The 13,728-nt window shown below is 32.2% G+C and overlaps 1 protein-coding gene across 2 annotated transcripts in view; it reads right to left on the bottom strand.

Moving 5' to 3' along the window:
- Window positions 1-13,728, bottom strand: part of LOC130226020 (VPS10 domain-containing receptor SorCS1) — a 360,403-nt gene that overhangs the window by 47,539 nt on the left and 299,136 nt on the right. For both annotated transcript variants that reach the window (XM_056456596.1, XM_056456595.1), the window contains exons 12-15: window positions 11,605-11,681; window positions 6,251-6,342; window positions 5,643-5,750; window positions 1,028-1,145 (exon numbers count right to left, since the gene is read on the bottom strand). In XM_056456596.1, coding sequence (XP_056312571.1) covers window positions 1,028-1,145; window positions 5,643-5,750; window positions 6,251-6,342; window positions 11,605-11,681 — 395 coding nt within the window. The remainder of the gene's footprint in view (window positions 1-1,027; window positions 1,146-5,642; window positions 5,751-6,250; window positions 6,343-11,604; window positions 11,682-13,728) is intronic.

Genomic DNA, 13,728 nt, shown 5'->3' with positions numbered 1-13,728 from the left:
ATATATATATATATATATATGTGTGTGTGTGTGTGTGTGTGTGTGTGTGTGTGTGTGTGTGTGTGTGTATAGCTGTATAGCTATAAAATATATATAGTATTGCAAAATTGTTGGTCCCCCAACAGTTTTGACATTTTAGCAAAGTTTTAATGACCTTTTAATAATAAGACTGGTCTTTGCATTAAGATATAAACAGATAGAAAAGAAATTTGTACACAAAATTGAGAAAAACAAAACACTGTTTTCAGAATAAAATGACTCCTGCTAGCAAAAGACAATATTTAGTGTGACTTCATATACCAGACACAAGTTCATCTTCTAGTGTGTGTTTTTGTTCTGTTTTGTTTTTCCTCTGTCCAGGAAAGCCCATACTACCTCTATTATACTACAGTATATTAAGGTCTGGACTCTGTGGAGGCCATTTCATGACTGTGCTAGCTGTTTTTGTCTATAAATACTGTGAATATCTGTAAATGTCATATAATTTCACAATATAATTATCTGTAACTATTTTAAGTTTTGTCAATTTAATGGCTAATTCGTACAAGTTCAGTCATACGAAAATTTACAATTTTAAAAAGGAGGCATGGCACCCAACCCCGCCCCTAAACCCAACCGTCATTGGGGGATGAAAAAATCTTACTAAATTGTATAAATGAGATTGTACAAATTCATATAATTTAGCCACTAAATCAAAAAGTTTGCAAATGTCCGTGAGATTGAGTTGTATTATCTATAAACGCCATTACTGTTTAGGCAAAGAGCGAGAAATTATTATAGTATATACTAAAATGACTAATCTAATGGTGGCCATAGACTTTTGCACAGTACTGTATTAACACATTTATATAGTATATCATTTATATACTATGTACTGTAATGTGTCATTTATATCATTTATATAGAAAAACATCAACTTTTCAGTGATGCTATGATAACTACATCTTTGCAATGGAAAAAAAAATCCTTTGCGTTTAAAGATTTTCATAAAAAATAAAGAAGGAAATGTTAAAATGAGTTGTCTCACCTGGTCGTGTAAGTCCCATGGCACATAGTCAGACTCTACACATCTCCTGTTAAAGATAGACCTGAAGTCAATCTTCACCAGCTGCCATTCAGAGCGGTGACTGACGTGACCGAAGATCCTGCAAACAAACACACACTGTCAGCCGTCGTGTGTCTGGACAGACCTGACGCATCTAGAACAACACTGTCATCCTATCATTATACAGATGTAGAGCGGACAGGGACAGATGATGATCAGAAGGTCAGTTTACTCCAAAAGTTTACAAGTTGTTTATATATATATATATATATATATATATATATATATATATATATATATATATATATATATATATATATATATATATATATATATATATATATATAAACAACTTGTCCACATATGTTTTCCTCTTCAGTGAGTACTACAGGCAAAAAGACAAGACCAAGACGAAGACAAGACAAAGACAAGATGAAGACAAGAGAAGATGAAGACAAAATGAAGACAAGAGAAGACAAGAAAAGAGGAGACAAGATGAAGACAAGAAAAGAGAAGACAAGAAAAGAGAAGACAAGAGAAGACAAGATGAAGACAAGACAAAGACAAGACGAAGACAATAAAAGAGAAGACAAGAGAAGACAAGAAAAGAGAAGACAAGAGAAGAGAAGATGAAGACAAGACAAAGACAAGACGAAGACAAGAGAAGACAAGACGAAGACAAGACGAAGACAAGACGAAGACAAGACGAAGACAAGACGAAGACAAGACGAAGACAAGACGAAGACAAGACCAGACAAGACAAGAGAAAAAGACTTGTTCTTGTAGCTTCAAATGAATACAGCTAAACCAATGAAGTCATGTGGCATGTTTTGACAATGTTATTAGTTCCTTTCCTGGACTTATCCTCCACTGTCTATGGAGGACGAGAGAGCTCTCGAATTTCATCTAAAATAAATTCATTTGTGTTCTGAAGATGAACGAAGGTCAGAGAACAGGAACGACATGAGGGAGTGTAATTTATGACAAAATTGTAATTTTTAGGTCAACTTACCCTTTAAAGCAAGACACTGCTGATGAATAGCGTTAATAAAAATAATAATAATAATAGTAATAATAAATTATAATAAATAAATAAATAATGTATGTACACTCAAATAAATTGTTGCTTGTTCAAGTTACTTATTTAAAAATTGCTGGGTTCTACACAATCGATTTGTATTGGCACTAAAATAACATTATGAATTAAGAGTTAAGTTAACTTAATAGTTTTTACAAATTTAAGTTGATTGTACATAAAACAATTAAGTTGTCTAACAAAATCTCAATAATTGTGTTGTTTCAGCTCATATAAATATTGATTATAGTTGAAGTCAGAATTATTAGCCCCCCTAAATTACTATATGTTTTTTTTTCAGTTTCTGTTTAACGGAGAGAAGATTTCTTCAACACATTTCTAAACATAATAGTTTTAATAACTCATTTCTAATAACTGATTTATTTTATCTTTGCCATGATGACAGTAAATAATATTTGACTAGATATTTTTCAAGACACTTCTATACAGCTTAAAGTGACATTTAAAGGCTTAACTAGGTTGATTAGGTTAACTAGGCAGGTTAGGGTAATTAGGCAAGTTATTGTATTGTATAATGATGGTTTGATCTGTAGACTATCGAAAAATATATAGTTTTAAGGGGCTAATAATTTTGACCTTAAAATGTTTTTTTTTAATTGAAAACAGCTTTTATTCTTGCTATATATATATATTCTTGCTATATATATATATATGATGGCTTCTGATGGCTACTTCCAGCAGGATAATGCAGCATGTCATAAAGCGCAAGTAATCTCAGAATGGTTTTTTATACATGACAATGAGTTCACTGTACTCAAATGACCTCCACAGTCACCAGATCACAATTCAATAGAGCACCTTTGGCATGTGGTGGAACGGAAGATTCGCATCATGCATGTGCAGCCAAAAAATTTGTGTATATATAATACTCACATTTACTTTTTTTTTTTTTTTACAATTTTACAAGGAAACATCCTTTAAAAATACACACTTTAACTGAAATCTACAGACACAAACTGACAAAGTGTGACAAAAGAAACACTTCTAAGTCTATTTTGTATGTTTTCTTTACATTCGACTAAAAAAATCAGTTTATGAATAGCCAAAATCTCAAAATTGACAGGTGTATGGAAAAAGCAGTGTTTCTGCCTGCAGTGTGTCGTCTTAACAGCCTCATCCAAGTCGAAGCACATCAGTGGAAACCTGTGTCAAACCGCCAACAAAAAACTCACATTGAGAAAGTCTGACACTCAAAACACGGTGACACTTTTAGGGTCTGTCAGAAAGTATCTGGAAATATCCTACAAGGGAAAAAACTTCATGAAACACTTCTCGAAATAATTTTAGGCTGAGCTGGATTCAGAGGATTATGATGTGAACTGGCATGATGGTTTAATGATTTCCCGGTCAAAATAGCTGATTCGATACTGTAAGTTCTTAAAATAAATCAGTTGGAGTAACATTACTTCATTTTAGCACCAACCATCATAAACCAGTGCACTGAACATTTTATATTTGCATTTTTTTTACATTTATTCTCATGGAAGTAAAAGAGGTAATTGGGAGAATGTTAAAAATAAGAAATAAAGTGACTCTTATATAAAAAAAAATATGCAATATATATATAAAATATATACAAATTGTGAGATTTATAGTCATGATAATATACAGTAGCTGCAAGTTGCAGTTGTGATATAGCAACTCACAAAATGTTTATAACTAATTAAACTTGCCAAAATGTAAATGATATTATAACACATTGTACAGATTATTTATATAAAATAAAATTATATTTAGGTGTCACTGAGGCATTGTTTATTTTAATTAGTTGAATTTATTTTTATATTTTTCTGCTTTTTATTTTATGTTTTGTTAAAGCATTAGCAATGTGTTGTATTTTTTGGTCTCTTTTATTTAAAGTTTTTATTTTTATTTTAACTTTAGATAATTGACTTAAATTTAGTTTTGAAGACTAGATGAATTAATGTTAAATGAATTTAAATTAGATGTGAACTAATTTTTATTTTTTAAATAGTTTAAAACATAAAATGATTTAAAATAATAACAAAATTAAAAAATGGTAATACTAATAAATATACTAATAAATAAATAAATAAATATACAAATAAATAAATAAATAAATAAATATATATATATATATATATATATATATATATATATATATATATATATATATATATATATATATATATATATATATTGGAAAATACAAAATTATACATATTAATAATATTATATTATTTATATGTAACATATATTTTAAGTATTTTTTGTTAAGGTTATTTTTTCATGCAGTTTATTTATTTTATTTGAATGAACATAAATATTTTTATGGTTAATATTTCATTGATACATGTTAATATTTTAATTTAGTAAAAATAGTTACTCATGTTGTCTGTTTTACCTTTATAGATACAGTTGAAGTGATTATTAGACCCCTTTTAGCCCCCTTTTAATTAATTAATTTATTTTTTTAATATTTGCCAAATGATGTTTAACAGAGCAGGGAAATGTTCACAGTATGTCTGATAATATTTTTTTCTTTTGGAGAAAGTCTTATTTGTTTTATTTTGGGTTGAATAAAAGCAGTTTTTAATTTTATTTAAAACCATTTTAAGGTCAAAATTATTAGCCCCTTTAAACTATATATTTTTTGATAGTCTACAGAACAAACCATCATTATACAATAACTTACCTAATTACCCTAACCTGCCTAGTTAACCTAATTAACCTAGTTAAGCCTTTAAATGTCACTTTAAGCTGTATAGAAGTGTCTTGAAAAGTATCAAGTAAAATATTATTTACTGTCATCATAACAACTATTAATACTATTATGTTTATAAATGTGTTGAAAAAAATCTTCTCTGCGTTAAACAGAAAAAATAAACAGGGGGCTAATAATTCTGACTTCAACTGTATGTGCTATTAGTTACTAGATCAAAGAAAAATAAATGAAAATGAGAAATATTAACACATATAACTAGCAGAAATAAAATATGCATTTAAATTCAGTTTATTTAATGTGAACTTTTATTTGAATTAAGAAAAGAGAGAAAAAATGTTTACAGTATGAACCCTTTACACAAGCCTGTTATGACGTGTTTAATGGTCATCACCACCTCAAATCATTAAAAGTTTATAATATTTTGAATTAAACAAACATATGAACATTTATATGTATTTACATATGTATTATATTATCTTTGCATCAAATTACACAAAACAAATTACCGCTTGTGTGAGGCATTTAAAATGCATCGTCTATGGGGGTAGGACAGTAAATTTGATTTGTTCCCTCTTCTGGTTGCCATTATCAGTCTCACACAATCTTTTTCCTTTTGAAAGTCTTGATAACACCATGTCGAGTTTTTCATTTATTATTTCACCAAATAGAATTGTAAAAAAAATTATAATAAAATGTTGAACTCTCCCTATTAACTACATTAATTTTATCCCAACTATGATGACTTCTGCTTCTGAGAAACCCGGAAACGTGAAAAGGGACCATTTTACATGGATTAGTAATGGCCCTGTACTTACGTCATGATGAGCGTCTCCTCACCCGGTTCACCCAAAACTCCATCCACAAACAGAGGAGATGAGGTGAAGCTGTACTTATTCCACACTCTGCCTTCATCAAAACTCAACCTGCACACACACACACATACAAGTTTTCATATTTAATGGGGACATGGAAAATGTCTTGGCTCTGAGGTCTAAAAACTCATTTTGGTCAGTATTTAATGAGACCAATGAGAGACACAAACACAGCTAGACAGTGATTTTTATACTGTACAAACTATATTTTAAACAATCTACATGTTTTCATTTTCAAAATACTTCATTCTATATAATTTGTGAGCTGTTTCATTCATGGAGACCAAAAAATGTCCCCACAAGGTCAAAAGGTAGTGATAATGCAATATTTGTGTGAACATTTGGCCCCCGCAATGTCAGGAATACAAAGTACATACAGACACGGCACAGCACTTTACTTCACCTTCCCCACATTTCATCTAGATTACTCGACACAAGTATTACACAGTCTGCTGGCTTTAATGAGAACGGTCACATTATGTGAGTCAGCTGGACTCATCTTTTATGAACAGACGCATCAAATGTTAATAATGGCAGTGGCGTTGGGTTACCAGAGGTGCCTAATGGGAAGAGGGGTGTGTCTGATGGCCACTAAAGCTCCACCCTGATCCAGATATAGAACACTGTACTCCTCGTCGAAGATCTGCAACACACAGTTCAACATTTGCAATAAACAATAACATCTTGTATTGTGTAAAAAATAAATAAATAAATTAATTAATTAAAAATTAAATGTGTTTGTTGAATGTATCAAATTAAATGGTGAATGTGTCAAAAATAAAGGTTATTTATTTATTTATTTATTTATTTATTTATTTATTTATGTTGGGGTTTGTCCAATTTTAAAGCATTCAATAATAATAATAATAATATTAATAATAACAAACTGGGGGCATCACAGTGGCGCAGTGGGTAGTATGATCGCCTCACAGTGAGAAGGTTGCTGGTTCGAACCTCGGCTGGGTCAGTTGGCATTTCTGTGTGGAGTTTGCATGTTCTCCCTGTGTTCGCGTGGGTTTCCTCCAGGTGCTCCGGTTTCCCCCACAAGTCCAAAGACATGCAGTAAAAGTGAATTGGGTAAGCTCATAGTGAATGAGTGTGTTTGGATGTTTCCCAGTGATGGGTTGCAGCTGGAAGGGCATCCGCTGCATAAAACATATGCTGGATAAGTTGCTGACTCGTTCCGCTGTGGCGACCCCAGATTAATAAAAGGACTAAGCCGAGAAAATGAATGAATGAATGAATAACAAATTAAATTAAATTAAATTAAATTAAATTAAATTAAATTAAATTAAATTAAATTAAATTAAATTAAATTAAATTAAATTAAATTAAATTAAATTAAATTAAATTAAATTAAATTAAAACATAATAAAATATAATAAAATATAATAAAATAAAATGTAATAAAAACAAATAATAATAATAATCAAATAATAATAATAATAAAAACTTAGTGAAACCGTAGTCCAAATCAATCAATCTTAGCTAGGTTAGTAAGTACAATTCTAAATACAAAAGTATTATACTAGGTTTAAAATACAATTCTAAACAATATACCATTGATTTATATTTTTTTGTTGCATATTAAAGTTCTGCATAAACTATACAACATTATATAACGTAAAAATGTATGTAGTTTTGACTTTAATATCACTTTAAAATCTGTTTTTCAATTGCAAACAATGTAAACTGTAGTAATATAACACCTAAAATAATATGACACTTCAAAAGATAATATAACAGTTATATACATATAATATATATATATATATATATATATATATATATATATATATATATATATATATATATATATATATATATATATATTAAATTAAATTAAATTAAATTAAATTATCTTAAGTCATTTTTTTCCATCCATATATATATATATTTTTTTTTCCAAATCAAATTTACAATTAATTCTTACTTCTAAAAAAAGTGTGTTGTGCTTGTGAATAATAATAACACTCCCTCACATTAGGCAACACAACACGAGTGTATACATTTTTTTAAAATCCAGAGTTCATAAATTGGTAGAAAAAAACACCCTGTGGTCACCATTTCATAAGTACTAGTGGTTGCAAACATGTACTAAACAAGTAATTGCCTTACTGAGGGAAATGCAGCCAGATGCTAGTCTGACCTACTGCAGTGCTGAACCCAAAACTGAAGTCCTCGTTAGCAATCTCCATTTGTTTGGCCCAGAGCGCAGATAACTTCACTGCATGTGCTGTGAAATCCTGCTGATGTGGATTCATGTTGAGTTGAGGCCTTGGGGCCTTGAGCGTTTAGCATACGCCAGTTCGTTTAAGTGGAGAAAAACACCATCTGATTGACTCGAGTACCTCATAGGCTAATGATTTTGAGGCTAGTGTTTATATTAGCGGAATATACAGCACGGGGTCTGTTTTGGTTTCCCATGGCTGTGAATCCACTGGAAAAGCAGAAGCTACAAGTCACACTGAAGTCATTATAGCTGAGAAACTTGTTTGACCCCAGTGCATCAGCATTATGCTGTAGATGATTTGTAAACAAACACTGACGATTTAACCAATCACTTTGAAAAGAATAATCCAACATGCTGCTAGCATGATTTAGCATGTGGTTAATGTTGCAAATTAGCATGATTTTCAATGTTTTAGCATGGTTACAGCGTGACTTAACATATTTGTAGCATGACTGGACGCATTGCTAGTCTTTTTCTAGTATGATTTAGCATGTTGCTAGCATGATTTAATGTTGATAGAATGATTTGACATTGCTAGTATGCTTCTCCCATGATCTTACACATTGCTGGCACTGTTTGACGTCTTGATAGCTTGACTAAATATATTGCTAACACATTTTGAGCATGCTTCAACATATTGTCACATAATTTAAGGTGTTCTTAACATGATTTAAAATTATGAGATGTTACAACATCTTTCTACCTTTATTTTATGTTGTAATCATTAGCATTTAACTATTTAACTAGAATTACTTCGTTATTAGCATGTTTCTAATATGATGTAGCACATTGGTAACATTTCTAAGAAGGTATTCAAAAGATTTGCACTTTGGTATGTTTTAGCATGTTATTAGCATTATTTAATGTATTATGGTTTATTGAATGGCTAGTATGATTTTGCAATTGACTAACATGTTTTTAGCATGATTGAACAAATTGATAGCACATTGTTAGCATGATTTAACATGTTGATAACATGATTTAACATTGTAAAAGTGTTACAATATTTTCTAGCATTATTTTATGTGTTGCTAACACATCATTAGCCTGATTTTACATGTTGATAGGTTGATTAAACACACTGCTAACACATTGTTAGTGTGATTCACCCTGTAAGTAATTAGATTTAACATTGTTACATGATTTAATGTCTAAGAATGTTAAAAAAAATCATTCTAGCATTATTGTACATGTTGTATTGTTAGCGTGTTTTTAATATGTTGTAGCACACTGGTAACATCTAATAAGATACACAATATTTGTACAACACATTGGTACATTTTACTATGTTATCAGCACAAGCTTAGTATGGCTTAGCATGATTTTTCAATTGACTAACATGTTTTAGTATAATTTAACACATTGTTAGCATGATCGCAGATGTTGTTAGTGTGACTTGACATCATTACATGGTTTAACATGTTGATTACATGATCTAACATTGTATGATTTGATGAATACAACATTTCTAGCATAATTTCATATGTTGTTAAAACATAGTTAGCATGTTTTAATAAGAATAACCTCATTATTAGCATGCTTCTAATATGATGTAGCAGATTGGTAAGGTTTCTAAGAAGATACACACAAGATTTGACCAACAAATTGGTACTTTTATCATACTATTAGCATGATTTAATGTATTATGGATTATTAAATTGCATTTGGCACATGAACATGTTTCTAGTATGATTCAAAAAATTGCTAGCATATTTTACCATGGTTTAACATGCTGCTTGGATGATTTAGCATTGCTACCTGTTTTCACATATTGATAACATGATTTAACATTGAAACAGTGTTACAACATCTTTCTAGTATTCATTTATATTAGCCTGATTTCACATGTTAGCATAACTGAACACATTTCAAACACATGATTCACCCTGTTGGTAATATCCCACTGAAAAAAAAAAAAAAAAACAGCTTAAACCAGCCTAGGTTAGTTGGCTGGTTTTAGCTGGTCGACCAACCTGGTTTTAGAGGGGTTTTGGCCATTTCCAGGCTGGTTTCCATCCATTTCCAACCTGATCTCAGCTGGTCAGGCTGGAAAATGACCAGCTAAAACCAGCTTGACCAGCCTGGCCAGGCTGGGAGCGCAAGCCAAATCCAGCTATGTCCAGCTTAAACCAGGCTGGAAAATGGCTGGAAATGGCTGGAAACCTGCTGGAAATGGCCAAAACCCCTCTAAAACCAGGCTGGTCAACCAGCTAAAACCAGCCAACCAGCCAAGGCTGGTTTTTTCAGCAGGGATGATATAACATTTTTACATGATTTAACGTGTTCATAACAAGATTTAGCATTCTAAGAATGTTACCGAACCTTTCTAGCATTATTTTTTAAATGTTGTATATATTGCTAGCATGTTTTAACATGTTATTAACACGAATGTACTCATTATTAGCATGTTTCCAATATAGCACACTGGTAATATATCTAATAAGATTTACGCAATATCTGAACAACACATTGGTATATTTTAACATTATTAGTATGATTTAGCTTAGTATGGCTAATTGGGTTGCTAGCAGGATTTTGCAGTTGACTAACATGTTTTAGAGTCATTTAACACATTGTTAGCCTGATCACAGAGGTTGTTAGTGTCATTTAACATTGTTACATGGTTTAACACATTGATTACATGATCTCACATCTTGCTAACATAATTGTATACGTTTTTAAGACATAGTTTGCTTGTTTTAACATGTCGTTAACAATATTAACCTCATTATTAGCATGTTTCTAATTTGTAATACACTTCTAGATGTAGCAGATTAGTAACAGTTTCTAAGAAAATATGCACAAGATTTGCACAACAAATTGGTACTTTTTAGCATGTTTTTGGCATGATTTAGGTTATTATGGTTTATTGAATTGCTAACATTAATTTGCACTAATTAACTAAATGTTTCTAGCATGGTTTAACAGAATGCTAGCAAATTGTAAGCATGTTTAACATGATGCTACCATTAGCATGATGAAAGTCAATGAACGTCCGCTCTGATTGTTGGTTAATTTGATTAGCAAGAAACGAATTAGCAACAAGAATGATGACTGGAGCTTGAATACTTTATAATGAAATATATTAAAATTGATTTGTTTTTCCCAAAATTAAGTTGGTTTGTAAACATTTAAACATTCTCGCCATGTACTTCCTCTCACACGAGTCTCAGGGCATTGTTACACATGTTCCCGTGTTATTCTCATCCATAATGTCAGATTGGCTGAGTTATGGCAATATTTCATCTCTTTTACTCTTCTTGGGAGGGCTTTCAATTTGATTAGATGAAAGCTGGCAAGCACAGGTCTGCTGTCCTTGAAATGATGCTATTCCTCAAATCCCAGTGATTGTAATTCCTACTGACAAGATATATGACATCAAAGCCGTGCCCTACCCAGCGTGCTTTAACTTTTTGCCACATCAATTTTCTCTTAATTATTTGAGCTCTCCATTTTTAATTAGACAGCTGGCCCCATAAATTTAAACCGCATCATCAAGCATGCACCCACAGGCATCATATATGTCATTGAATTTAGTTTTCTCTGAAGGTGTCATTTGATTATCGGCTCTAAAATACGTGGCACGTGCTTTTATCTGCTCACAGACATGCATCAGTGCCCTGAAATTACTGCCCACCCCCATCTGGCTGAACACCCCACAGTCAGAGTCACCTGCCGCCACGTGTTTCCAGCGTCGGATGTGATGAACATGCTAACGTTGCTGCTTGTTAACTCCGCGCCTATCGAACCTATAAAGAAAAGAGAAGAACAATTACAGTCATGCTTAGCCAAGCAGATAGAGACCTGATAACTAAAGCTATATGAATATAAAGATGGAGTAGATTGTGCATCTTTTGTGACAAAGAAGTCATATATAATTCATTCGAAAAAGTTGGCAAGACTTTTTCAAAACTAGCATTCCTCTTGATACAAAAGCCAGTGTGTTATTTATGGGACATACTGTAAAAGAATGTGTCAGTTACAGAAGATCATACACTCTTTTTTTTTTTTTTTTTTACTTTTTCACATAACTCTGTGGCACATCATATCTTTTGTGACAGAATAAGAGTTAGATAACGTGCTTTTTTCTGTTGTGTACTGCAGTAAAAGCAAAAAATAAATAAATAAATAAAATCTTACAATGAATAGACAACAAAAAACAGAACAATAGATAGATGGAAGTGACAACAATTGACGGTTGGATCAACTGACAGAATGGTGGATGGGTTGAGTGGGAGAATAATGAATGATGATATGGATGGATGGATGGATGGATGAATAGGTGAACAGAAAGGCAATGAATGAATGAATGAATATAAAGATGGAGAGTAAAAACATTTGATGCATGGACTAGTGATGGATGCATGATTGGAAGAAAAATTTAACAGTATGATGATGGATGAATGGATGGAAAGATGGAAGGATGAATGGATGGATGGATGGACAGATGAATGGATGGATGGATGGATGGATGGATGGATGGATGGATGGATGGATGGAAGAATGAATGAATGGATGGATGGATGGATGAATGGATGGATGGACAAAAAGTAGAGATCAACATAACAATGGACTGATGGATGATTGGAAGTATGGATAGATGGATGTAGAGAATGGATGGATGGATGGATGGATGGATGGATGGATGGATGGATGGATGGATGGATGGATGGATGGATGGATGGATGGACAGGATAACTGGATGGATGGATGGATGGATGAATGTTGATTAACAGAATGTTGATGAATGGATGGATGGATCAACAAAACAAATGATTGTTGGATCGATGAATAATGATAGGATGATAACAGATGACAGACGAATAGATGGATGGATGGATGGCTGGAGGGATGGATTGATAGACAGAAAGACAATAAATGGATGGACAAATGAAAAGATAGATATAAAAACAATTGATAGATGGAGCAGAGTGATGGATGCATGATTGTATGAAAAGATTAACAGTATGATGATGGGTGGGTGGATGGATGGACAGATGGACGGATGGATGGATGGATGGACAAAACAAAGTGAATCAACAAAACAATGGACAGACAGATGGATGAAGAGAACAGATGAATGGATGGAAGTTTGGAAAGATGGATGGATGGATGGATGGATGGATTGATGGATAGTTGGTTGGATGGATGGATGGATGGTTGGATGTATGGATGGATGGAGAGAACGCTACATAGGATGAGAGCAATGGATATATGGATTGGTCGATAAAACAATGCATGTATGTATAGACAGAATAATGGATGGATAAATAGATGGATGCATATATTGGCAGTATAATGAGTGAATGGATGGATTGACAGAATGATGGGTGGACTGAATGATAGACAGAATAAGAGAATGACAGACAATCAGATAATTTTATATAAAAATCATGATCACTAGACAATGACCAACGGACATATGGATTGGTCAATAAAACGATGGATGGATTGATAGACAGAATAATGGATAGATAAATAGATGGATGCACATATTGACAGCATAATGAATGAATCGATAGATTGACAGAAGAACGGGACAGAACGATAGACACAATAAGAGAATGACAGATGAATGGATCATTATAATTATCATGACAATTATAGGATGGATAGTGACTGATCACTAGACAATGACGGAATGATGGATGGATGGATGGATGGATGGATGGGAAATGCATCATGTGTAATAAAATCAAAGCATCTGGCTGTCGGCTGCTCCATGATTTAACCAAGAGTTCTGGAAAACCTCGATATCTAATAAGTGCAGCCAGTCTGTGCTTCCCACAACCCCTA

This window comes from Danio aesculapii, chromosome 1 (assembly GCF_903798145.1).
Source record: "Danio aesculapii chromosome 1, fDanAes4.1, whole genome shotgun sequence".
Lineage (NCBI taxonomy): Eukaryota > Metazoa > Chordata > Actinopteri > Cypriniformes > Danionidae > Danio > Danio aesculapii.
The sequence above is the reverse complement of the archived record's forward strand: the minus strand, read 5'-3'. Positions and strand labels throughout refer to the sequence as shown.